The 27,333-nt window shown below is 44.8% G+C and overlaps 5 protein-coding genes across 8 annotated transcripts in view; 2 read left to right on the forward strand and 3 right to left on the reverse strand.

The window, feature by feature from the left end:
• Window positions 1-27,333, reverse strand: part of LOC135398712 (uncharacterized) — an 82,463-nt gene that overhangs the window by 45,383 nt on the left and 9,747 nt on the right. The gene's annotated exons all lie outside the window — the stretch shown is intronic.
• LOC135397229 (serine/threonine-protein phosphatase PP1-beta catalytic subunit) lies at window positions 576-14,355 on the forward strand. The gene is made up of 7 exons (XM_064628661.1): window positions 576-684; window positions 4,199-4,330; window positions 5,924-6,154; window positions 6,995-7,171; window positions 8,170-8,321; window positions 9,383-9,517; window positions 12,182-14,355. Exons 1-7 carry the CDS (start codon window positions 633-635, stop codon window positions 12,278-12,280), a joined length of 978 nt encoding a protein of 325 aa, XP_064484731.1. The 5' UTR covers window positions 576-632; the 3' UTR covers window positions 12,281-14,355.
• LOC135397228 (beclin-1-like) lies at window positions 13,911-16,176 on the reverse strand. The gene has a single exon (XM_064628660.1). It carries the CDS (start codon window positions 16,095-16,097, stop codon window positions 14,757-14,759), a length of 1,341 nt encoding a protein of 446 aa, XP_064484730.1. The 5' UTR covers window positions 16,098-16,176; the 3' UTR covers window positions 13,911-14,756.
• On the forward strand, window positions 16,379-22,657 carry LOC135397230 (retinol dehydrogenase 13-like). Of its 4 annotated transcripts, none has more exons than XM_064628663.1 (8): window positions 16,379-16,578; window positions 16,647-16,765; window positions 16,825-16,980; window positions 17,046-17,150; window positions 17,728-17,937; window positions 18,110-18,317; window positions 20,171-20,274; window positions 21,504-22,657. In XM_064628663.1, the coding sequence occupies exons 1-7, from the start codon at window positions 16,499-16,501 to the stop codon at window positions 20,265-20,267; spliced, it is 975 nt and encodes a 324-aa protein (XP_064484733.1). In that variant the 5' UTR covers window positions 16,379-16,498; the 3' UTR covers window positions 20,268-20,274; window positions 21,504-22,657. The 4 variants fall into 4 exon arrangements, with proteins under 4 accessions (XP_064484733.1, XP_064484734.1, XP_064484732.1 ...); XM_064628664.1 differs by having other exon boundaries at window positions 21,565-22,657; XM_064628662.1 differs by lacking the exon at window positions 21,504-22,657 and having other exon boundaries at window positions 20,171-21,484.
• LOC135397232 (dehydrogenase/reductase SDR family member 7-like) lies at window positions 20,527-27,118 on the reverse strand. The gene is made up of 7 exons (XM_064628666.1): window positions 26,928-27,118; window positions 25,624-25,773; window positions 24,921-25,093; window positions 23,701-23,827; window positions 23,387-23,433; window positions 22,268-22,554; window positions 20,527-21,031 (listed from the first exon to the last, which is right to left on the reverse strand). The coding sequence occupies exons 1-7, from the start codon at window positions 27,043-27,045 to the stop codon at window positions 20,962-20,964; spliced, it is 972 nt and encodes a 323-aa protein (XP_064484736.1). The 5' UTR covers window positions 27,046-27,118; the 3' UTR covers window positions 20,527-20,961.

Here is a 27,333-nt window from a genome sequence, read left to right on the forward strand (position 1 = left end):
CGGATTCCCCCCCCCCCCCCCGCTGATGTAATCCTTTTTTAAAAGAAATATTTCATCTAAATAAATTATGTTGTTTTTCTCTAATAGGGTTAAAGCCCTTGTTTTTTGTTTTCTCTCTCTCACACTCTTTGCTTGCTTGCTTTGTAAGTCTGGATTTCCGAAGGAAACAAATAAACAAATAAAAAAAAATGATTCACAGAGGGAAAAGCTATAATCACGAAAGATAACTTGCACGTGACAAGGGTTTTCCATGCACGCATTCTTATTGTTCGCATAATTACGGTCAATTTTTCATGCCCTTTTATTCCGGGCGCGCAGCATTAGCTGGTTGAATGACCGGAAGTTCCTCGATAAACTTTCAGCTGACAGGGCGACGCTGCCTTTCGTCGCTACGCAGGCGACATCACTACACTGCGACAGTTGCCACAGTGGTTGAATCAGTTCTGGTCTTTGCCACATCCCTATCTTTCCCACTGCACATCGGCTGATATCGTCCAAACACGAGTAACAGCAACCAAGACCGCACCATTGCGCAACCACTTCCTTCCCGCAATCCCCGTACGCGGCGCGGCGCTCGCAATGTGCCGCGCATGCGCCATAGCGGATCCTTTTGATGTCATCAGTGGGTGAAAATGGCGGAGGGAGATCTTAACGTAGACAGCATAATTTCTAGGCTGTTAGAAGGTTAGTACCCTTTAACTATTACTGTATGAATCTGAACTGTAAGTAATCGAGGTTCCGGTTCAACGTACGCCACTTTGCAGTGCCTTAGCTCGCGATTTGGCGCGGGTACCTGCGTTGCCGGCAGCACGACTAGCTACCTGTGCGCTGTCATTGTCTGGGAGCCTGAAAAAATGTGCGCTGAATACTATCGTTACGCATATTTGAAGCGATCTTGAACGTGGTAACAGCTCGCGTGAGTTTCACGGCACGCTTCAAGAATAAATAGAGCAGTGTTCTGACAACGTAAATAGCAGCCCAGTGTGCTAAATTTGACTCAAGCCGCGCCACTAAAGGCGCCATCAGAAATGGCCGCAACCTGTTTATAACTCGTAAACTAGAAACGACGCTCCCACAGTCGTACGCACGTAGGAAATACGCGTTTACAGCGCACGATCGTGTTAGTGTGAACGTCTCGCGGTTTTCCTGGCACAACCGTGCGTATGTTGTGCGCTTGCGTTACCCTTCGAAGACAGGTGAAGTTCACCTTGCACACGAAGGCTTCCTTCTCATCGCTTGCGACACTCCTGCCTAGAGATGATGTAAAATTGCGACCTCGCCGTTTGTCAGCCACACGTTGTTGGCAACTGTTGCCTGAGGACTGGCATAACATAGAGCGAGTCGAGATGAGCTCGGTAAATCGCTCATTCAAAAGTAGGCTTAGCCCCCAGTAAGCACACAAGCTGTTCGGAGAGCTTTGCCAGCAGTAGAGGGTATTTCCGCTACGATTTGGGTGTGGAGCTCTGAAACTGAGGATGAATGCGCAGCTCGAGGTTTTGATTTGACGTAAGCATTTGTCGTTCTACGTCATCCGTTTTTTTTTTCTTATCTATCATAAAAGCGATCATGTGTTGCCGCTCTATGTGTGGTTTTGAGAAGTAGTAGTCAGAGCTGAAACGCAGCAGACGAATTGTTGAAACGAGATTTCTTTCATATGTATTTTTGATGCTCGGGGAATTTCTCGCGGAGATAAAAGTAGGGAAGCTGCAACATATCAGCTATCAGTGTGAAGCATTGACCTATTTTAGTCGCCCTCGCACGCCGTTAATTATACCAGATCAGTGTCTCACGGCAGCAACCTGCACTAGATATTAAGAATCTGAGTTCTCAAATCTCCAGACTCGTATAACGGTTTTATAATTGCACCCTCTGTGAAAGGCATAAGGGCACTGGTGCAAGACACAAAAAAAAACTGCCTCTAGTGCTGCCTGCCAGAAACGACAGTTACTGGGAAGTACTTCGGGTGACTAAAAAATTCAGATCATACTAGTGTGGGCTGTCTACAGTCACACTGGACATCTTGTGCATGTGCCTCCAGTTTGCCAAAAAGGGCAAAGTATATAGCTGAAACATAGAGGAAACCTGGCTTTTGTTCAGCTGTCAAAGTATCGTGAACGAATGAGTTCTGCCGATGTGTATTCGTCAATCGCACGAGCAAGAAGTGATACATGCTAGTTTGCGGGACCTTGACAAATTGGCAGCCGACCAAGTGTCTGCATTTCGGGGCAAAGCTCGTAGCCAAAGTTCTAAATCTTCAGTAAAGGATCTTAAAGCTGCACTGAAATTTAAGGAGCGTGATTGCAGTAGTTCTTCTTCTTCGAGAGGTCGAGGAGGCAAAAATAGGATGGTTTTTGCTGCGTTTAGAGTACCGTGGAAACATTTCTGGGAATGCCCAAGCTTTGTAACAAATCCTAACATACATGGGCCTGTGATTTAGTGCGTATTGGAAAACAAATGCAGTGATGGATGAGCCAAAAAGCGGATCCTGCTACTAACGCGTGTTTTTCCGACTTAATGCACCGTTTCTGCGAAGAATCGTTCCTTGGCACGAGCCAAGACCAGGCCCCCAACGGCTCCCCATAGAGCCGGTAGTCTGAGAATTCACGCAACATTGGGCAGGTGACCAATGAAAATATGATGTTATGCGTGCCAGTCGGCCAATCGGGAGACTCCCTGTTCTGCTCGCCTTTCGGCTGGTCCTGGCTACCATCGGCTCCTCCTGATTTTCACACTAGGTGCACAGTTACTTGATATTCTAAAATAGCTAAAGCCAACTATTGGCTAAAATAGACCGTTATTTGGTACATCGCATTGATTCAAAAGTCTAGCGTGTGTTCACCATGCATACGAAATCCACTGTGTTGCCATGTAACCGTTTTCCAAATGCGACAGCCCCTGAACGCTTCACGCTTCAATTCTTTCGAACCTTGAAGTCCTGAGCAACTGTAAGAAATGATACTTCTAGCTGTGTGTTCTAACATTTCACGTAAAATTTAGTCATTGTCCTTTCTCTAAGTGAATGATGGGTTGTGTGTTCGGAACATTTTCTTTTTACTTGCATGATAGCACACTCGGCTAGTGTCTTACGCAACGTTATGCCAACAACAAGCTCGTGATGTAAAACAGTGCTTGCACCATACGCGAGGAAATTCCCAGTCAACACAGAAAGTTGCAGAAGTGCTGCTGTAATGTTGCTGTGTTGCAACCATGTTTCGGAACCAAGCGCAACGTTACCACAGCATCAGTTTGTCAGAGTTGAAACAGTGCTGCGGAGGTTACGTTTATGGAAACATTGTTAGTTTGTTTCTGCAACAGTGTTTGCAATGAAACTGTGACGGAACATTGCAGCAAGGAATTTTTGCATCTGAGCTTGACACCAATCTACCATGAAGCATGTTTGAGTATGTGTTTAGTCAGTGTCATTCTCAAACAGAATTTGTGTGTAAGTAATACCCCTGTGAGACGGGCACGTATACGGCCTTAACGATCACGGCCGTAAATGCATACTGTCATTAACTTCCTGCCAGACGGTCAGCAATAAGGCCTTTGCGACAAAACTGAGGTAGAAGGGCAACGGGGTTCCCGCAAGACAGTCTACGGCATTCCATCGAAACTGCCCAAGCCTTGTTATCAAGCACACCATAAACAGGATTTAGCACATTTAATTCAATTCAAAATAAAATGTTTTTTACCCGACTTAATATTGTCATCCTTGTTTTTTTTCGTGTTTTCCTGGCGTTTTTGCACTTTGCTTCGCTTTTTATCCCATCTGTACAAGCGCTACGTTTGTAGTTCCACCCTCGAACCAGTGCACGCGGCATTGCACCGTGTCGTCTGCATAAAAAAAGTCAGACGCCACTAAAAAAAATATCCAAAGCACTTAGTTTGCTGTTGTATTTTGAAAATACCAACAAAACGTTGTTTTCGCGTACTTTCAGTAAGAAAAAGTGTGATTTCTCTACATTACATTCAACGTTCTCAGACTCGTTTATAGACGTGGACATCATCGACAAAATGCCTTCGCGGATACCGTCTGGCAGCTCCCCAGAGCTTAGGGCCGTATGTAACTTACGGCCATTCCTTAATGCCGTAACTTTAAAGGCCATATATGTGCCCGTCTGACAAGAGGTATAAGTGCATCGTAGAGTAGCGTTGAAAGTGGTGCGACAGTTTCGTGAATGTGTCGTCTGTATTTCAGTGCGGGGATGTCGTCCAGGCAAGACGGTGCAACTGACGGAGGCTGAAGTGCGGGGGCTGTGTCTAAAGTCCAGAGAGATCTTCCTCAGCCAGCCCATTCTGCTAGAGCTCGAGGCTCCACTAAAGATTTGTGGTTAGTATTCCCCCCCGTACCCACCTCGAGGGGACCGATGTAGTTGTTGTCGTCATTTAAAGAGATTTCCAAAAATTTGGAGTTCTCGGTGAAGAATGGTTCCCAAGAACAGTAAGCTAATAGCTAATGCCGTGCAACACTTAAAAAAAAAAAGTGAGAGAATGAGAAAAATTTATACTTCGGTTTCAGATGTTGCAGGATTTAAACAAAAAAAGGGGAAAATGACGGACAGTGTAAGAATGGGGTGTGTTGGAAGGAAGGAGAGGATATTCCGGACACGACGAGGAGCCATTTAGTGGCTTTTAACGTCGCTCGACATTCATTTATGAAATTTGTTTAATTCGAAGTATGCAGGTTTTGGTCCCAAATGTTGTCAAAATGTTGTTGTATTTGTGTTAACGCTGCACGATGTGTTTCACCTCTTTTCCGTGGCTCTCTCACAACATCATGTTAGTCGGGTACCCGCACTATTTTAGAAAAAAATGTTACGTGGTTCCAAAATGTCCCAAACACAGTTAGGGTTCTGTGCATGTGCGGTGGTGACCTCTTGAGGCACTGGTGGTGTTTGTAGCTGAACAGATTCATAATTTCCTGAATCTCCTCTCTATGCCAACTGACTCAAAGACCAGAACTTGGCATCTTGAAAAAGTACAGGTTGTTTCAGCTCCATAGAAGGGTCTTGCACGTATAAGAAAATACGTGTTGTTCTGTGGTGAGGCAATCATTGACTGTTGGGATGTTTTTTGTCGGCAGGGAGAAACAAAATTGCCTTCCGGAACCCAAAAAAGTGAAGCTTGTGAATTTCCATGCAGCCTGAGCTTGGGTTAGCAAACAAATAAGACACAGATGACAGATGAATTTCTCTTTCGAGATATTAAATCCGCATTTTTCTGCGACCCCGGTAAAAAATCTGCAGTTTTCCAAAACAAACGGAATCCCAGTATCGTATCAGTACGACGTCAACCTAAATAAAAGATTTGATGAACGTGACTTAAATCATGTTCGTTGAATCTTTTAGCTCATGTGCCAGATGTCATCTGGAGGGGGGTGACCCAAGAGTGAAAGCATCTCCTCACAGTCAAAGTGGCATAACTAGACCCTGAAGTGTTGGGGTTAAACCCGATTTTTTTCCGAATTTGCACCCCGAATTGAGGTTCACCGGTTTAGGGCTAAACCCGATTTCTACCCGCAAAACTGCGCCAAGGCTAGGCACCTCACAGCAATGACGTACTAATTTCTCACAAAATACACCGTCGATCTCAACGTCTGATACTCTGGATAGGCTGTACAAAGAACGTTTGTTCGACAATGGAGCCCGATTTATCCCCAAATTCAGTGTGATGGTAATTTTTCCGCCCGAATTTGCACGAATTTTCGACATCGAGTGATTGACCCGAATTTGGTAAAAAAATAAAACCCGAAAACTTCAGGGTCTAGGCATAACTCCGTGATAACAGGAGCGCAATCGCGAAGGGGTTTTTGGACGGAGATGTTTGGCACACAAATCTACATCTCGTTGATTTCAGCCGTAAATTTCGTGTAAGATTGGGGATTGGATTGACGGGCCCCCCCTTTAATCCTCGATCGTTACAGGAGACATCCATGGCCAGTATACAGACCTCCTCCGACTGTTTGAGTATGGAGGCTTCCCGCCAGAAGCCAACTACCTCTTTCTGGGAGACTACGTGGACCGAGGCAAGCAGTCCCTGGAGACCATCTGCCTCTTGCTCGCCTACAAGATCAAGTACCCAGAGAACTTCTTCCTGTTGCGCGGAAACCACGAGTGCGCCTCAATCAACCGGATATACGGCTTCTACGACGAGTGTGAGTTCAACAATGGTTGAATTGTTGTTGTGAGTTGAACAAAATTTTCAGCGTTCCCCCCAAGTTCCTTCTCCCACGAAAACGTGCACGTACGGCCTCGCGTTTCGGGGTTGAACCTCGATAAAAAATATTTGTCCCGCTACCTCAATTTACGTCAGCTTAAACACGAGAAACGCGAGAATATTTTGTACTCAACACTGCTGCTCAACGTGACATGTTCACCTGTGAGAGGTGCTTTTTTATTTTATTTTTCGCCTGAAAGTCGACTGTTTCGTGTGGTATCGCCGGATTTTACGGTTCCTGAAATAATTCCCGATGGCTTGTATCTGGAGCATGAAGATTTAGGGTTTAAACCAATTCTTCCCCGAATTTGCACCCCGAATTGAAGGTTGCCTCTTTAGGGTGAAACTCGATTTTTACCGGGCAAAACGCCCAGTACAGTTAGTTTGAGTAACTGAGCCAGATTTCTCTCCGAGTTTCCAGAAGCTTTTTTTTTTTTCACCCGAATTTGCACGAATTTAGAGCACACGTTTATTTAATTTTTTGTTTAGAAAAAAATATTTCCCGAAGACACTTCAGGCTCTGCTTGTATCTCACTAAGTGCAACATACTAGGAGAATAACTCTCCTTTCCTCTATATTCTAGAGTGCGATACAATGCGTCCATGACGTAATGAACCGCATCCGTGCAAGTCTCAATCCCTTTAAGGTCCATAGTTCCGTGAAATTCGACATTAAAGCCCAGATTCCGCGGTACATCCTAAATTCCGCGAGGCCGGGACCCTAGCGTTGCGCTAGCGCCCGTTTCTTTCTACAGTAGAACGTCGCCTCGCTGTTTCAGGCAAGCGACGGTACAACATAAAGCTGTGGAAGACGTTCACGGACTGTTTCAACTGCTTACCCATCGCCGCCATCATCGACGAGAAGATCTTCTGCTGTCACGGAGGGCTCTCGCCCGACCTCCAGTCCATGGAACAGATCCGGCGCATCATGCGCCCTACAGACGTTCCCGACACAGGTGCTGCTCTCGTGGCTGTCTTTTTACGGAAATACAGTCGAACCTCGATATAACGAAACCCACAGGGACTGCAATTTCTTTCGTTGTATCGAACATTTCGTTGTACCGAATTGAAGGTCACGGATCGCGACCTTTGCGAGGGCGCGCACTGTACATAAGCGTCGATAACTCCCGCTACGATGCGGAAAAGCTTTTCCGTGAAAAATGACAACAACTACAAATACAGCTCCAAAGTGCACCTAAGGTATTTTATTCTTGCGTGAAATAGCCGGTTATACGCGTCTGCGTCGTGCCTAGAAGACGCGGTGTCCACACGGTGTTCGTACACCGCCGAAGCCTCCGCAGCTTTCTCCGTATCGTGTTGCGATCTCCCGCGAACCTTCTACGTCTATGACAGTGCGTTTTCCGTAAGGCGCACCGTTGCTACGGCATGTTTGTCCCCGTCAAGAAAATCATCTAGGCTGATTTTGTCACTTACGCCGCCACGCGAACGAAGCGTTTCCCACGCGCGCGATGGCGCCTTGCGTCTCGTGCTCTTTTTACTTGGCTGCAACTAGAGTGACTCTAGCTGCAACTGGACAGTTGAAAACAAGCGCGAAAAGGAGAAGCCTCGGAAGAAAATCCCTAACCTTCCAGTGACTCGAACTTCCTTTTGTAGGCACCAGATTCCACCCGACCCTAATCGCGCGTGCCATCTTCCGCCGCGGGAACAGGACGCTGCTTGCGCCCTTTGTTTTCATGACCCTAAAGTCGTCCTTGGGGTGATAAACCTTATCTCGTTCTTTCGCTGTATCGAGGCGGCGGCTAAAAAAGTGTTTCGTTGTAGCGGAAGTTAAAATACGTTGATCTCTATGGCCCTCTGCCGGGGAATCCAAATTATTTCGCTCTATCGCGAATTTCGTTATATCGCGTTTCGTTGTAACGAGGTTTGACTGTACGTCCACGTGTACAAACGAGTGTACGGAAGTAAACGTGATCTCTCTCTCCCAAAAAAAAAGGTCTCCTCTGCGACCTCTTGTGGTCGGATCCCGACAAGGACGTCCAGGGCTGGGGGGAGAACGACCGCGGAGTCTCGTTCACGTTTGGTGCCGACGTGGTGAGCAAGTTCCTCAACAGGCATGACTTGGATTTAATATGCAGAGCGCATCAGGTATGCATGCATTCCAGTTTCTTGCTGTTTTTTTTTTTTTTTCTTTTTCTGATATGGACATCTAGGCACTGTGGAACCTCATTACAGGCACTGGCCGATAGTTTGGATTACAAAAATTTGGGTTTTGGGGGTGACTATTACGTAGAGCATGAAGTTTTAGGGTTTTACCCCATTCTTCCCCGAATTTGCACCCCCGAATTGAAGGTTGCGTCTTTAGGGTGAAACCCGATTTTTACCCAGCAAATTGCCCTCACTGGGATGTCTGTAGGAATGCACTAACTTGTTTGGAAGAAAAATGCAGTTACATCACCGTTTTTACCAAACGGCTTCAGTTAATTTGAATAACAGCCCAATTTCTCCCCGAATTTAGCGTACTGGAAGTTTTTTTCACCCGAATTTCCGTGAATTTAGTGCACACGTTTATGTACCCGATTTTTACCCCCCGAATGTAGGAAAAAATATTTCCCGAAAACTTCAGGCTCTACTATTACGTTTTGGGCAAAGCCGTTTGTGTGGTTGCGTACGAGTCGCTAAATGAGCTACGCTTCAGAGTATCGGGCACTGAGGCGAAGAGGCGAGCTGGAGACACCTCCAGCCGACCTCTACTTTGGCTCTCCCAATTGCGCTAAGCTAACCAACTCTGGAAGTCGTTTCTGAGGCGTAGTTAGCTTGGCCTAGTCGGTGGAGCCCTGGACTGGTAATCCAGAAGATGTGGGTTTGAGTCCTGCAGTTGGCTAGCCTTTCCAGTGACTTCCTACTTTCTTCGTTCTTTGGAGGTTGCACCTCCTGTCTTCTCTGCTCACTTGTTGGTTTTGGGTGTGGCCAATTTGTTTTGGCGATCACCCAAGCAGCACAACATCTTGGCCCAATACTGGACCAATATTGGGCCAGTATTGCCAAGATTGGTCCAATGTTGGACCAACATGCTGCGCTGCTTGGGCTCTCACCGGGTACACGATGTAATGAGGTTCCACGGTAGGCTCCGAAACTGAGAAGAAATACGTTGAAGGCGTGATGCTGCATAATGTTTCTTCTTTTTTTTTTTTTTTTTTGCCATGCAGGTAGTCGAAGACGGGTACGAATTCTTTGCCAAGCGTCAGCTGGTGACGCTGTTTTCGGCTCCCAACTACTGCGGAGAGTTTGACAATGCTGGCGGAATGATGTCGGTGGACGAAACACTCATGTGCAGCTTCCAGGTCAGTATCACATAAGTGTGCAGTGTTTTAAAGCCGCACATTAAGATAAAAGTGACACACTCTTTGGATGACTCCGTAAAATTTGTGACGTTCGTATCGGAGGGGTGAGAAAGTACTAGCGTAGAAAATACTTAGCGGCAGGAAGAAGATGGTGTACTTGGTACAAAAGCACAAATTCTAGGGAGTGCACTGTGGGACAAAAGTGTACGGAACATGGAACCGTAAGCTCTGCTTGAGGGGGGACATGGGGATCAACACAAACTTTTTTCTTATTAATAGATCATGATGAAAATTTGCACCATCGTTGATAATGCCCTCAAAATGAATTTACCAGAAAAAATATTATGATATCTCTAAAACTTTTTTTGGTGCAAATTTTTACAAATTACAAAATTTTTGCGTTTTGTGAAAGGCCTGCAGAGTTTGAAAAATGTGATAGAAGACAGCTCGAACTTGGAGTGTATTCCCAGACGTATGGTTGAGGTCGTGACGTTATTAGTGTTTTCAATTTCCATGATGACAATTTTTGGTTCTTATTTTTCTGCATGCGGTCGCAACTGACACACCTAGCATAGAAACGTATGACGATAGCATAAATTATAAATTGATTTACCGGAAAAAATAAGAATGTCACGACCTCTAGGAATGTTCAGTGATTGTAAGAAAACAGACCAGACATCAATATAGACATCTGACATCAGTGGCCCGGAAACAGATCTCCCGGTGTAATGTCAGCATAGCTAGTAGTCGTCAGGTCTGCTAAGCACACAATTCGTCACTATTTGTGGCACGTTAACGTCACTCATTGCGCTCTCTGAAGTTGAAAGGCTTCTAGAGGGTGTACAGGGTGTACAGGGTGTAGAGGGTGTACGACCATAGTTCTTGCAGATACGCACTGTGGACTCCCACTAAACGAAACTCGGATAAACGGAGCAGTAGGGTCACCTTTGGTTGGTTTCCTATATATGCAAAGATGAAAATCTGCTGATAACTGAAACAACCCGTTTTGTGTACTTCGGGTAAACGGAATGAATGAAGTGGAGGGAGCAAGTTGTCTCCGAACCTGGAAGATCACCATTCGCGTCTCACAACCCGGATGGAAGTCATAGCCACTGCAATCCAATCCATTAGCCACTTGTACAACGTTAGGCTTAGCTCGCGTCCACATGTGTCTCCATGAAGTACATGAAGAAACAGCCGCATGGAGCGGTTCCGTTTGCGCCTGTGTTGCGGATAATTTGGGGACACGATTGCGAGAGCAAATCAAAAGTAGAAACCGTGAAATTTGGTCTAAATTAACCTCATTGTAGACGATTGACATGTGCATGAAATTTTTTCCAAGCCTCGGGCATGCATGCATATTTTGTAAAAAAAAATCGAAAACTGCAAAGAGAACAGCCATTAATTCTTTTTTTTTCCTTGCTACCCAGAGTAGTGAAAATTGATTATCTTGAAATAAAGTTGCATTTCATGAAAACTGCGTACTTTGCTGAAATGAAACTTCCGATAAATGGAACAATATTCCCATCCCCTCAGAGTTTTGTTTAAGAGGAGTACATGTTATTTGTTCTACAAATAGACAGGGCCACATTTGGTTTCCACATTAGGCATCGCTGTTTGCAGGCACTTTATTCAATAAACTATCCCATAAGGTATTATTAGAGCCTGAAGTTTTAGGGTTTTACCTGATTCTTCCCCGAATTTGCACCCCGAATTGAAGGTAGTCACTTTAGGGTGAAATGCGATTTTTACCTGGCAAATTGCTCTCACTTGGATGTCTGTAGGAATGCAATAATTTACATGTTTGGCAGAAAAATTTGGCAAAGCACTAGAGTTAGTTTGAGCAACTGAGCCTGATTTCACCCCGAATTTAGCATACTGGCAGTTTTTTCACCCGAATCCGCATGAATTTAGTGCACATGTTTATTTACCCGATTTTAACCCCCCGAATTTAGAAAAAAATATTTCCCGAAAACTTCAGGCTCTAGGTACTATTAGCCTGCCGCAGCACAAAAAGAAATATGAAATGTGGGCTTTCACTTCACCTTTAAGGTCACAAGCCTCCCACTTGACTGTGTTATGCACGACGACGCTTCCTTGTTCCGTAAACTCTTGTCTGGCACTGTACGTAGGGGGCGCTCTAGGAACTTTGAGCGCCACTTCACTGCTCACAGTCGCAGGTGTCATTCTTGGCGATTCTCGACCACGACCCACTAGAGTATAGCGACCATGTCATACGGACCCCTTCCCAGCACCGCATTTGGAGGCCAGTGGTGGCGCTACTCATCGGCCCGGTTATTGCTTCCTCAATTTCTACAGTACTCTGTACTTCAGCTTACCTCAGTATTTTTGTACAAATGGTAGATGTCCCACAGAAGATATTTCATTCTAAAGTTGATTATCATCATCATTCTACGCGTTTTCACAGGAACTTTTGCTGTCGTCTGCTATGCTAATCGTGCGTTAGCTTCTGCGCGTTCAAAATTCAAATTTCCATCGTCCAATCATGGTGCAATCATGACTCATTCGGTTTGCAGATTATGACGTGGTCGCTATAACGTAGCCGGTCGTGTATCTCGATATACCCGAAAAACTTCCGAGTATCGTTCCAAGTCACTGCAAGCCCGACGCAGAGCCAAACGGCATTTTCTTCTTCTTCTGCAGATCTTGAAGCCCTCGGAAAAGAAGGCCAAGTACCAGTACGGCGGACTCAACTCCGGCCGGCCTGTTACTCCGCCTCGCGGTCCGGTCAAGAAGAAGTAACGCTCCCCCCCTTTTCTCCGCCCATTTCTCTCTCTCTCTCCTTCTCCCTGCCAGTTTGTTATAAATATATATATATATATATTTCTTAATTTCCCTCCCCTCTCCCAATGCGCTGCACTATGTGCTCTCACTCCTCACCCATTTCTCCCCCGCTAGAACGTTCGTGCCGATTTCCTTCTCTCTGCGTGAGAGGAGGAAGCCGCAAGAGAGAGAGATTTTCCCTCTTTTTTGTTGCACCATTCTTTTTTTTTTTTTTGACACCACTTTCTTATCTCCTCCAAGCATCATCCTCCTTCTCCTCCTTTTCCTCCTGTTTGTTTTTTTGGACCTTAGGACTCTTGCCATTGTTGGACTTGTGGTCGGTTTCGTCTGTTGTGTTTTGTTTTCATGTTCCTGCTGCTGCAGAAAAGAGAAAGAGCGTCCGCATTCAGGTGTTTAATGTATTCGTGCTCGCAACATTGATCTTCCTTATTTTAATTTTTTTTTTTTCGCGTCTCCCTCTCTCTCTCTCGCTCCACTTTCGTGTCTTGGGAGGTGTCAGTTCTTCGACATTTTATTTTACGAGCAAAAGAACGCGGAAGAGGGACACTCGACGGCGGGTCTTCCGCTAATTATTGTTTTGCACACCAGAAACTTCCCTTTCGAAATGGAGAGAGAGAGAAGGGGGGGGGGGGACAGAACGCAGCAGACGACACGGAGGAGGAGCTGTGTCGTCTGCCGCGTTTTGTGCTCTCCCCCTTTCGGAACGTGGACCCATACCAACATGCCCGTGTTTCGACTCTCGGTGCTTCCCTTTTTTATTTGCTAAAATATTTTGTCGAGAGGGAAGGGGTAGTGTGGCTGTTGTTGTACAGCGTCCACTCCAGATGGCGCTGGGGAGGAGAGAAACTTCATCCTTGTCTGTGCATTAGTGCTATTTTGTCTGCGTCGGTGCAGCACCGAGCACCCCCCCCCCCTTGTGTATGGGGGTAGTCTTTTTATTCCGTGTTTTCTTTTTTTCTTTTTTGTTATTGCATGATGTATTTGCAGTGTTCATTTCCTTGTGCATTGCTTTGGATGCTTTGTAAAATAGACTCTTTGAAAGCGGGGAAAAAGCGAGCCTTTCATCTCAACTCTCGTCACTACACGCAAAAAATTTTTGGGGCGAGGCCCTTCAAAGCGAAACGTGTCTCGCCATGTCTCCCTCCATCATTTTCGCCACCGACACACGCAAAAAAAAAAAGAGGAAAAACGAAAAAACGAGGCTCGATGACACTCGCGTCGTTTAGCTTTCCTTTTCATTGCGCGCTCAATTTTTAAATTTTTTTTTTTAATTCGATGCATTACACCGAGAAACGATTTCGTTTACAAAGTGACGCACGTTCCTGCGATGACAGCAGTGCACCTCTTACTCTTTTGTTTAGAATATTTAAGAAAATAAAAATAAAAAGCCACTTGCCAAACCGCACGGATGTACTCTACGTGCCGCAATTTTCGTTCGGGCATGCATCTTTAGAAAGTGACGTCGTGTACCTCGGGCGGACGTGCGACGGACGTACTTGGGACGATGTACGGAGGACGATTGCACGTTGAATTGCACAAGCGAAGCGCACGCCAACCTGTGTATGCAAGTACAGCTTTTAAAAAAAAATTTTCTGTTTTTGTGAGAGACGCGCGTATGCCAGTTGTATCTCGGATACTGCATTTTAACGTGCATAGAAACCGTGTACATCACGTGTGCTTCCGTACGCCCGACCTACCGTACGTTGCCCGGACTACGAGAGCGGAACGTTGAGCCTACGACCTTAGCTCTGCGAAAACAACGGACTAGAAATTTTCACGAACGCCCCCCCACCCCCTACGCTAATTGCACGCTTTATGGGCGAACGGGTTGTAGTGAAGAGTGTCGCAGACAGCGTGCGAGTTACCGATGTTCACATCCACAGTGTTGTTTGCAAGGTGCTGCGGAGGCTATTTTTTGCGATCTTCCGGTACTTAAAGAAAAAGTAGTGGCTACGCAGGGCAAAGGGAAGGACACTTTGAAGTCTTTGATGAAAACAAAGTCTCAGCTGTATAATAAAATGTTGGAAAATACGCTTTTTGCAGTCTGTGTGATTACATTTCCGTGAACTTGCAACTGCCTTTAACTAGAAAGACTGCCGTGGGAAAAAGGTTTTAAGCGTTGCTTGAAATGTCTCATTATGGTTGCTTCGAAGTACTATTCCATTACTTGTTGATACAATATTTGCAAGAGAAGAGTTACATTTGATTCCCTACAAAGCTTTGCAGGCAGATTCTCGAACAATACACCATACTTTCATTTTTTTTTTGTGACATTTTCTGCATTGAATGCAGGGTAGTTTATTTAGGATCGGAACACTCGACTTTCAATAAGGGTTTTATCTGTGCCCGTTAACGGGACAGTTATAAATTGCACTTTTTTGAGATTGCGTAGATTACGTGGTTGCCGCCTGCGTGCAACCAGACAGCTTGCAACCTAACGCCTTGCGTCGTGTGCAAGTTGGGCCGATACCCAAGCCAGTCCCCATTTCATATTGGTCAGCATAAACTTGAGTGCCTTTGTCCACTGCTCCTCCGAGTTGAACTGTATCTTTATCGAGTACTGCTGTCCGGTACTGGTGTCTTCGATCTTGCCCTTGTCCATCCGATACGGGAGGGAGAATTCTGGACTGCGCCTCTCCACTTCCTCCTTGAACTGCTGGAGGCAGTCCAGAAATGCAACCATGGCCTGATCGAAACGAGGGTCCCACAGGAACTTGAAGCCTCCGGTGAAGTGTAGCGGCAGCTCCCTGGGCTTGCCCTCCAGCGACTCCAGGTACGAATGGTTACCGTACGGTATCAACCTGTACCGTTTGAACGTCAGGTCCATCTTTTTGGCGAGCGAGTGCAAGAGGAGGACAGTCTGCCCCCAGGCGACGTTGATCTCGCTGGCTTCGACGCGGACGTTCGGCAGCCGACCCAGCCGGAAGTTGTTGATGGTGCCGAAGTGGCCGTCGTGCCAGATGTGGAAGGTGGCGTTGAAGACGTTGGTGTGCGTGAGTTTGTCCAGTTGAGCCTGGGCGTAACGCATCTGGGTGTCCACGCTCACCTGGTCGTCCGCGCACAGCAAAAGCTGCCGCTCTAGATTTGCGTATTCCCGCCAGTAACGGCTTTCGTCCGCATGGAGGCGCTCCTTCTCGGCGGCCTGTTTCTTGCGTTCCATTTCGATCGCCGCTCGTTCTTTTTCGACTTGTTCAATTTCGCTCAGCAGCTCTGTTTCGCGCACTTTGAGTTCTTGTAATTGCTTATCTAAATGCTCCAGATCGTCGTCTTCCTCGCTGCCAGCGAGTTGGTCCAAAAACTTCTTGTAGTCCTTGCACTCGTCTTCGGCGAGGTCTAGCTGCCCTTCCATTTGATCGAGAAGGTTATCGGTGCATTCTTCGCAGATGGGGTAATCCACGCCCGATACATTCGTCATGATATCGAACAGCTGAGCGTCGACACGGAAGCGATGGCTGATACCCGTGTCTTGGGTTGCGGAATTGCCTCCGACGAGTATGAAGCCATTGCCGCTTTCGATAGCGCGAAGAGGCTCTATGGTTCGCGTTGCCAACACAGTTTCGGGTTCAGAAACGCTGTAGTAAAATTGGGGCTGAGGAATGTTGCCGCTCTCGTTTTGGTCGGCGTAGAGGAGAAACGGAGCGGAGAGTTCGGCGAAAGTTTGGTCGTCGATCGTCATGAACGAGGAGTCTAGTTTGAGCGGCTGACAACATCTTTGGCACGTAAAGTTCACAGGGTATGTCCGATCTTTCGTTAGCGTCGTGGAGAGGCTAGCCATCTGTGGTTTTCATTTAGAAACTGTTTAGAAAGAAACACGGCAAGCTACCATTCTGCGCTACCATCTGATTATATAGCGATTGCTGCGCCCTCATATGTACTTTTGTTGCATCATACTTTTTTATACCACACTTTATTGCTAGTGTTATAACGTTGAAACAACACTGATAAATTGTTTATGTTTCACGTTCAGAGAGCTCCAATTTGCGATGTTTTCAAAGACGCATTTCCAAATGTGAGATAAATATTTTATCGTTCTGCCGCTGAGAGCGCGGCGGCGCGGCGGTCGCAGATGGCAACCCGGCAAAGCAAAACAAACCGGCGACGTGAGCATTCGCATCAATTGAAGCGACACAGAGTGCTTATTTTTCACTCAAGAACTGTGGCATTCAAAGCGTCGAGATGATTGGATATAGACCAACGAAACCTATGATTGTTATGAGTGCTCTAGGCCTCGGTGTGGGGGGCATGGTATTCTTCAAGTGAGCAAATCGTAGAGACGGTATCATGCCTCTATGTTAACCGTATCCTTTCCTCGTCCGTATTTCAGAGAATATGTCGGTGGCTGTCGTTATACTGGAAAGGAACGACTAGAAGGAAAGAATATTGTTGTGACCGGCGCTAATACCGGTATCGGAAAAGAGGTAGCGAAAGACTTCGCCAAACGAGGTAAGCTCAGCCTTCAGCATCTGCGCGATTGTTGTAATGTCGCTGTTCTTCACCCTCAGGTGCTAGGGTTGTTATGGCGTGCAGAGACAAAGCGAAATGCAAACGTGCTCGTAAGGAGATAATGATGGAAACCAAAAGCAAGAGCGTCTTCTGTGAAGAGCTGGATTTGGCGTCGCTACAGTCGGTCAGGGAATTTGCAGAACGGATGAAGAAAAGTGAGATTTAAATTTACAGCGAGTCTCAGCCATGCTGAAGTAATTCTTTATCCTCGAGTTTACAGACGTACAAAAGGTTCATATACTGGTGAACAATGCTGGTGTGATGCGCTGCCCCAGAACATTGACCAAAGAGGGCTTTGAAATGCAGCTTGGTGTCAACCACTTGGGTAGGTACACGGGGCAGCGACCTGCAAAAGTGGAGGCCCTCAGATATGGCAAATGAAGCAGATGTAACGAGGATGGTAGTGTAACTTGGCACAGTGGCAACACTTAATGGTCTCTTCAACCTCAGTTAATATCGCACCAATCAAATTTTGTAAAACAAAGTCAGAGCACAAAAGATGCACATTGACTATGCAGAAGTGGCAAACTGTAGCAGACGACGAAGTATGTATATTCCAGTTGATCTGCAACTGAATGGTGTGCAGAAAATGGCTTGCCTCGGCTTGGTCCAGGCACTTGATATCTTGAGAAGCCGCAGCCCTTGCCACCTGTGCAAAGCCTGGTTCACAAACTGCTTCGGCCACGCAGTTCCGTCGTTTCATCACAAATCTCTGATTGGTTCGAAATTAACCTGCATTGTATGGACAACCAATCATCATCCTTGCACAATATGTCACCATGGTCCTCGTTATATCTGGTGCACACGAAATGTTTAGATGCCACTCTGTCCTGTAATTTCTAGATGCTTTTAGTGCTGTAGCCACACAATGTCGTAACATAGCGCACCTATCTTCCTAACAGGGCACTTTCTGTTGACAATGCAGCTCCTCGACATTCTTAAAGCTGCCGCACCCAGCCGAATCGTCAACGTGTCCAGCACAGCACACTTGAGAGGAGAGATCAACTTTGACGACCTCAACTCGGAACAGGGTTACGACCCGGCCGCAGCGTACAACCAGAGCAAGCTAGCAAACGTTCTCTTTACTGCGGAACTGTCGAGAGTTCTCAAAGGTAAACTCACCGAGGTAATTTGACCCCCCTCGTCACCTCATGTGGTCCCAGTGAGCTTCCAGACAAAGTAATCCGTGTTCTGCAAAGATTTTTCTGAGGAGCCACAAGAAAATGCTGGCAACACTGTCCACAAACTGACCTTTCCCTGACTGACGCCATTTCGCTCTCGTAGGCACAGGCGTCACTACTTACGCGGTGCATCCGGGCATAGTAAACACGGAAATCACGAGGCACATGGGTTTTGCAAACTCCTTCGTTGCCATGCTGTTTGTTAAACCTCTCCTGTGGGTGTTCAGCAAGACTCCGCGGCAGGGAGCTCAACCGGTGATCCACTGTGCCCTAACCGAAGGGATTGAGGAGCAGAGTGGGCAGTATTTCAGGTACTTATCCCGTTTTATCTCGCGTTATAGTCCCCGCAAGCTGGCCTCACTAACAGCCTTGAGAGAGAGAGGGAAAGTAACCAGCCTTCTTCAGCAGGCTGTTGTTGATCTCTGAAAGACTCCCCATGAATTGTGACGTTGTCACACTTGAAATTGGATGTTGTTTCCAGCAAGTGGCATTCAATGTCATTCATTTGATAAGAAAAAAAAACCTACCTAATGCTCGATAAAAGAGATAGGGCGCAGACTAAGTGGTGCATGATGATGAAGGAACGAATAACCGAGAGACACGGGACACAAAGACAAGGACCATTTCTGGACCATTTCTGGACCATCACTGCTAATACACCAGAGTTTATGCGGCTAATTCATATTAATTATTCATTTAAAAAAAACAGTGTGGAGGCTTACTTTTCAGCTCGTGATGACACAGAAGTTCAAAGCAGGCTCCAGAGATAAATATGGCAGGTGTGAGACTTGGGCATTGAGGTTGACTTGGAACAAGTGTCCTCCTTTCAAATTTTGTGACTTCATACTTTTTTGATGTAAAAAAAAAAGATAAATAAGCTCCAGGGCAGCTTGCATCTTTGGCAGCTTCAAAAAGTGTGGTCATCTTGCTGGGGACCAGGGTTTGTTACCGAAAATTATAATGTTTCTGTTTCTGGTACATAAAGAACTAAACGTTTCGTTTCAATTTTTGTTTCAAAGCTAGTACTTCTGGTACCGGTTTCTGTTTCCGTCCCTGAAGCAGTATTTAGTTTATTTTTTTGTTTCTAAGCTACTTTAGGTACCGGCTTTGGTCTGTGCTCACTAGTTGCGGATTCATGTGGACTGGACTTCTCAGTAGTTAGGTTGTGTGCAACGCTTCCGACACCCTACAGCTTATAAAAATTGCAGTATTTATGTTAACCATTTTGTTTCCAAAATTCTAAATCAAATATGGGGAAGTCACAGACAGCGCATCACAATCTCTGCTCACCACATGGCAACGTATCAATACAGCTTAAGCCGCCTGCAGCTGTATGTCCGCACAATAAATTAACGCAAGGGCCAAGTAATTTGATACATCTTGCATATCTATCTTTTGCAGTCACAGCCATTTTTTCTCCCCGTTTTAATTGTGAAGCTCAATATGTACTCCGCAATTGCTTGTCTGTTGAGCGAAGTTCCTTATGCTGACTGAGGTGTTGTTTGGCTGCATAAGTAGGGCCTGACTTTTTAGGGTTAAACCTGTATCCGCCAGATATTTACGCCCCGAACGAAATCTGTAAAATTCAGGTTTAACCCGAATCTACCTGAAAACATGCGGGTCGCGTGGCACACTCATAAGCGTGCATTAAAATAAAGTTTGATAACATTGCTAAACATTAGTTCCATGTTAAGACAAATTTTTATTAAACAAAAAAAAAAATCACCCGAATACACCCGAATTCCTGACGACAGAATATGCCGTAACGGGATTTAACCCGAATACACCCAAATTTTCAAATGAAAAATATCACCCGATATTTACCCCCCAAATTTGGCCAAAAATAAAACCTGAAAAAGTCAGGCCCTATGCATAAGGTAACCCTACGGTAAGTACTAGCCACCAAAGGTATGCTTAGCTCCGTCAGCACAAATCTAGTGAAGCACGAAGTCTTGAATTCAGTTTCCGTTATCACAACGGCCCTTGGATTTTGTTTTTTGGTTCCTGGCAATGAAAATATGTATTTTTGTTCCTGTTTCTATTTCGTTTTCCCCAAAATTATGGTAGTTAACATTCTTGTTATCTTTTCCGGTAACAAACCCTGCTGCGGACGTTATGTAACGTTGATGAAGCGTAATCGTGTTACAAAATATTCCTTTCTCAGTGATTGTGAGGTGGCGACACCAAATCCCATCGCGGAGGACACAAAAATTGCCAAGCGTCTATGGGCTACGAGTTGCAGGTGGACTGGACTCTCTTGAGAAAGATGTAAATAAGCACACATTCTCTAAATATGCTACTATTTTAGTTGCACATATGTGAAGTAGGACTGACACTGGTAAGTAACACACTCATAACATGAGAAGAAATGTGAGACATTGTGACCCTGCTTCTTATTGCACGAGGGAACATTGACGTAACAGATTCTGAGCGGGGCACACTTTTGTTTCCGTATGAAATAAAAGCGTCTTAATGTAGTTCCGGTTGCTTTGGAGTAGTAAGCATCGGAACTCACTTGCGTTTCTGGGAAAAATTTAATACTTCGCAAGATCCGCTTCATAAAGGTTTAGGTATCGCAGAATTTGTTCTTTTGGATAAGATTCTGTAGGTGCACGTGAAGCCATAATTTGGTGGTGAACATTTCACTTTATCGTACCACACCTAGTTTAGAGGTTACCATGAGCACAATGTTTCCCATGATGCTGAAATCCATCTCATTTGTATATATTTCGTTTCTTGAAGAAACAGTCTAACAAGTTCCTGTTGATCCGCACTTATGTTGTCTCACGTGACTTTGGTTGACGTAACTATAACATGAATGAAGGTTGTGTCTTAACACATTGTTCAGCATGATTATCAGCTTGTAGATGATGATGTGAAATGGATTCCCAATGCGTTGTCACAGAGCACACTCTTCTCAGCGGTGCAAGAAGTTACGTCACGGTTATTCCGTCCTCAGTAATTTCCCTTTCCGTCTCTCAGGCTGGCAATCTTGCTTGGCTCGAAGATTACTGGAACAATGTACCTGCACAAACGAATGGTTTAGCTATAATGGGTGCACTGCAAAAAGAGGTATTGACAAGTTTTTATGAGAAAATATGCAACATTCATGTAACATTTTTAAAATTTTAATTTGATAGCACCATTTATCGTGTAATTTTAGTAGTGTGCCTCCTATCTGATAAAGCCCCCCCGTCTTATCACAGTTCACGAGAGGGACATTGTATTTGATCGAAGTTCCATCGTGACTGTTCCCGGCGTTTCACAATACGTACCTGGCGTGGCTATCATTCACTTCCACTGCATTATACTATCATAGGTTTGCAAATTCACTTGTAAAAGCCAGTCATGAGTATCATTTACCATTGCATGATGTGATCGAGTGACTGGCTGCAATTTGATGTGATGTGATGATGGATTTGACATCGAATGATGGGTTTGGCAGTGAATGTTGAATGATAATCAATCAATCAATCAATCATTTCTTTCATTCATAGGCTGTGAGTAAGGCCCACCATAATGTAGTCACAGAACTGTTGCACCATTTGTACCAAACAGTGCCAAAATGTGGATCCTGCTACCAATTCATGTTTTTCTGACTGACTGAGCCGTGTTTGCACCGAAAGGGACTGCCAGCCGTGCAATGAAAGTTAAAACGAGACTGAAACTTCTACGGTTGTTCTTTTGCTCGTGGAGGAAACGCTCCTCCGAAGAATCCTTCCTGGGCATGAGCAGAGAGTGCTGGCGCTTTGCGCAATTTGATGTTGTTTGTGACATAGAACAGTGCTGACACCATATGCAACGGAATTCGGAGTCAGTACGCCCTGCCCCATGAACTGTAAAAGTGGCTACAAAATCAGACTCTCCGCTTTTTTGCCAGTTCAATTTATGCTTTATCCCACTCTTTAGAGTCTTTAGGACCCCTTATCCTTCATATAGCTTTTAGAAGCCTTACAAGGGCAAAATTAATCGACATATTGACTACCTTGCATTGGGTCCTAGGGGGAGCTAGAATTCTGTAGAGGATGTGTGTGACACCCATATCAGCTGGCTAGTGCCACGTATATTCACTTCAGATAAAGCGTATTGGTATTTGAAAATTTTGTGGTGTGTAGAGATGGTGCTGGGTCAGTCCCTGCAACAGTGACATCACTCAGTCATAATAAGTGGTCTCTCAGCACAAAGCCACGATTTCTCAGATACAGCACGAAATATCAAAACCTCTCAGCCGCAAACAGTAATGCAAGATGTCGTAACTCACTTTCGGAATGTACCGGGAAGATACTGTCCGAGGTACAGGTACGAAATGAAGGGTTGAGGTCCAATCCATATCTCGTCGAGCTTGTTGGCCACACCAATGAGGATGAGCTTGGCAGCGCGGGATGGAGACATCTTGACCTCTTGCTCCGATGGTGGGATACGCATCACTTCTCCCGGTTTGCCCGTGAAGCACTTTTGTCGGATGGGCGTCGCAACGGGACCGGGACACACCATTGTGATCTTGATGCCCTTGTTGTACACTTCAGACCAGAGGCAGTCATAGAAACCCTGTGTGGATATCACATTCGTAATGCACGTTGGTGTATTAGAAATAGAAACAGTCAATCTTTGTTTCAGACTCGAGCAGGGCAACATGTCGGACCAATATTGGCAATGTCGGCACAAGATTGGGCCAATGTTGGGCCGGTCGGACAAATATTGGCAATACTGGCCCAGTATTGGCAATACCGGCCGAACATTGGCCGAATCTTGTGCCGATATTGCCGATATTGGGCCGACGTGTTGTGCTACTTGGAGAAGTATATAGTATTATAGATTGCCATTGACTACAATATACAAGTACTATAAGACTGCACTAATAATGAGAATCTCATGTGTACTGTTGGCAGAGAGGTATGACCCGGTTTCTCGCTTGGCGCCTGATGCTACAACCTCTATGTCTAACAACTGTCACCAAATCTCTTATTAGTCACCTGCGGTGTACAATTTAGTGCGTACTAGAAAATAAAAGCTGGAATCACTGAAACCACCAGTACAATAAAAGAAACTGGGACAGAATAGCACGTAGACGTAACGTGTCAGGAGGTACTGAGGGCTTCAGTTAGAGGGTAGTTAATTTTAATTTGAGAAACTGTGCAATTGTAATGCAAGTTTTTTTAATAGGAGTGCATCAGACTAGCCTGGAACAGAGTAAATGAATTGCCTCTCAAATGAATTGGTAAATTTTAATACTGTTCAGAACATGCAAAGCCTAACTACAGAGTAACGAGATCATGGCAGAGCATTGGCAGAGCATTGGCAGCAGAAATATCACATTATTCTAGCTTTATATAGAGAATTTTTATCCGATAAATAATGAAAAATTATAGAGCACACTTACATGCAGTGCAGCCTTTGAGGCATTGTATGTGGCAGAATATGGAACACCTGTGGAAGTTACGGTTTGCATCATCATCGCCGCAATCATCATCATCATAATAATAATAATAATAATAATAATAATAGTTGAGGAGATCCAGAATTTCTCTGAGTAAGGGCTCCAGCCTTGTACATGATGCTACATACATTACCTAGGGTCATCTGAAGCACCCTATCAGGGCAGGTGATCCTGACCCCCCTCCCCCATATACATCCACACTGGTCGTAGTCGATTACGTATCTTATGCAGATGTGACGAGAAAGTGAAACGCGTACCAATCTTTCCGCAAACGCTGCTCAACACGACGGCATGCCCCGTCCTCCTTTCCAGCCAGTGCGGAAGTACACACTTTGTCAGGTTGATGTGGCTGAAGCAGTTGATGTCAAACAGGGCCTTGTGCACCTAAAAAAAACGTTGACTTGTATGAATGAATTCAATTCGGTTCAATTTATTTGACCACGCAGGCACGTTAAACATGTTTTGATTGAGACTGCAAGATTGAACCTGTACTGCGGTCGCATTAAAGAAAAACAACGTGTAACATGCAGTTGTAAGGTCACGTGATGTGAGGTAAAAGTACTACAATACAAATTTGACAACCAAGCAAGTTCTGTAGCCCAAGCAGGTGACACTTCCAGCAACAAAAACACCGATAATAGAACACTATGATTATTTATTTATTTATTTATTTACCCTCAGGGCTTGGAGCATTGAAGAGGGGAGGGGGGCATAGGCTACAGTGTAAGCTAGGACGTAAATATTCGTTAACAGTGCAGTTGTAATTGAAAAACTATACAAGCCTACAAACAACATGTATAGGTGATTTGGTATTTATGATCATGGTATTAATTAACGACGACGCAAATGGTTATTGCAAGTGAAGGTGATCATATAAGGCCCTTTTTGAAGTTAGAGCTCTCTGAAATCGAAGGTATAGAACCGGGGAGGCCGTTCCAATCTTGCGAAGTCTTAGGCAAGAAGGAGTCAAAACATGATTGTGACAGTACCATGAGCATGATATGAAAAAAAATGGAAGTGATATGAATCATGATTTTAGTGTTCCAAAGTAGATAAAAGAATCCTAATGATAAGAAAAAAAAGTTGAATTTGATTTGGTTTCTTCAGTCAGATGTAGATTTTGAAGTAGTTCTTTTAACACATTTCTATGACAGGTGTCTAGCATTGGGATCCCTCATGTACTGTGCATGATTGTGGGAAATAAGATAATACTTGAGTGATCCCCTTGTGTGATAAGGGGATGCAGACCAGACAATGGTGTCTTATCTGTGCAGTTTGACAGATAGGAAGGTTGTGGTTCTCAGGTGATGTACCCGCGGGGCAGTCTGACAGGTACAAAACCGGTTACTACAGCCCTCTCTACTCGTTCACCTTTGTTGCAAGTGAACTTGAACTGACAAAGCACCTTCCTAAAGCCTAAGGTGCCTTTGCGCCATTAAAATCCTAATCATCATAATCATCATCAACCTTCACTTGCCTCGATGTCGATGTCTTGAAAGTGAGCACTTTGTGAACGTCCGGCGCAGTTGACGAGTATGTCCAAGTGTCCAAACTTGTCCAAGACTTTCTTGAAGCTTGCGTCGTGTGTCTCGAATTTCGTGATGTCCATCGGGAGCAAGAGTATGTCGTCGTCTGTTAGCCCAGCTTCGGCTGAAGGGATTTTTGTTTGTTTGTTATAAAACAGTTGTATATTGCTAACGGAATCCTTTCGGGCGTAGTAGTACATTTACGTTAAACTTGCGATTGCTGGAATTCTGTTATTACTATTATATTTACGGGTAAATGCAGAATTCATTCAGTGCTGTTCAGTACAGTGTGGGTCGTTCAAAATAATCTGCCATGGTTTGAAACTAATCTCCAGTTTTGTTCCCTAGATCTGTAGTTTTCAACCTATGGCATACAATAGAAGCCAAGGGATATGCTACACAAACAACAACTACAGCAGCTTTATTGTTGCGACGATGATTGTGGAGCTTCATCATCGTAATGCTACGCAAAAATGTACACGCTTATAGAGAAACATGTACAGACGCTGTCAAGTTGAGAATTGCTGCCTCAGATAGCAGGGAACCATAAAAGTACCGTGGTAATCTTTAAGGGAATGTCTGACAGTCTGACCTTGGGCTACAGTGTTGTCTTATCAGATATGCCAATGGATGGGGGGGAAAAAACATACTTACACACAATGGTGTACTTGACGTCATCCATGGCGGAGGCATCGATGTCGGACAGAACAACTCTGGCGCCACGTTTGGCCAGTTCGATGGTAATGGCTCTTCCGAGGCCGCTGCCTGCTCCCGTCACCCATGCCACTTTGCCCTTAAGGACAGCTGATGGGTAGAGAAAGAAACGGAACATTTGGTAACAAAAGGTAATGGGGGGGAAGAAAATTATCGTGCAGCAATACAGTTTGTTCAATTTAATGTACGTGTTCCGTAACTTTTTGTAATGATGGTGTAGAGTTGGTTTATTAATTTGCTGGTAAATAGCCTTGGTTGATCGATTAATATTCTCTAAGCTTTCACTTTGCAGGTGAGCTTGAGAATATCGTGCCACTGGCACATAAAACTTCCTGGTATAAATGAAGCTTTTTTTTGTTCTCTTTGTTGAGGTATTTACCGAAGTATGTCTGATTTTCAATTGAGGCTACACAACAAATTTTACAGAGGTGCTGCATATCTAGCCATCGCAAAGGACAAACTAAAATCAAATTGCTTTGCAGGTTTCCAATTTCTTTTTCTTTTTCGGTGGGCTTCTTACCGGTTAATCTCGCCCCATGAGTGCTAGAAATTAGACATCTAACCTCTTTGTAAGAAAAAAAAAAGTCATACAAGAATTCTCATTTGTACAACATAGTGTACTTAACTGTCTATTACTGGGAAATAACAATTCTGAGGACGTGACCCAGAAACCGACAGGCCACATAAGCCACGAGGCGTCTAGCTTTTTCTGACAATCTCCATATTTCAGTCTCTGATGTTTACGACTGGTTCACCACAAAGTCTGGGCAACAACCCGAGCCAATTTTCTTTTTCTTGGTTTGACAGAAGAGTTTTCTTCTGGCGTTTTTTTTTCTCTTTACATAAAAGTGCTTGAACATTTTAATCTTGGGTCTCAGACATGCCTTATCTTTGTTATGAAAGAAAACGTTAATGCTTTCGTTTGAGTGAAGAGGTACGTAAACTTGTAAAACTAGCGTAAAGCTTGTACTCTGTTCACAAGTAGCAGTTGACTAGAAAACAATCTCTGCATGTATAACAGTCCTCCATCTTATTGTTACTCCCGACTTACTAATTTCTTATTATTACTTCTCATACTCGCTCCGAGCCTGTTTTCGCGTTTTACTTCTAAATTAGGAATGCCCCTGAAACGACTTATATAAGCTCAACTTGTCGCTTTATACATGTACTTCATTCTTTGTACTACCAGTATAATTCGTTGAGGGATATCAGTTGTTTTTGAGCAAACTCGACTATTTTCTCACCTGGCGATTTTCCAAACAGTTCTGCCCATAGCAGACTCCAGTTTGAGTCTGTTCTCGCAATGAACCAGTAGATGAGTGCAGCCGACGCTACAACTGCAGAGGCCAGCAGAAGGAACATGATACGTACTCCTGTCCACACGAGCGGGGAAATGCTCTGATCGTTGGTTCAAGTAGCAGACTCCTTGCTTATCGTCCCGACAGGGAGGGAGGGAGGGTTACGAGTCTTTTTTCTCTTTTTTTTATCGCGATGTTCGGAGAAAGCCGTTTTTTTTTGGCACGTCAGGTTACTTGACTTTTTCTCAAGGTTGTTCCGTTGCTCCAGTGCGCAGCTCGTACACTTGGGTGGGGGTCCCGTTGGGCGATGCTGCCAAGTGACCTTTGCCTGTTTTTTTTTCTTTCTTTCTTC

Source organism: Ornithodoros turicata, chromosome 6 (genome assembly GCF_037126465.1).
Source record: "Ornithodoros turicata isolate Travis chromosome 6, ASM3712646v1, whole genome shotgun sequence".
NCBI lineage: Eukaryota > Metazoa > Arthropoda > Arachnida > Ixodida > Argasidae > Ornithodoros > Ornithodoros turicata.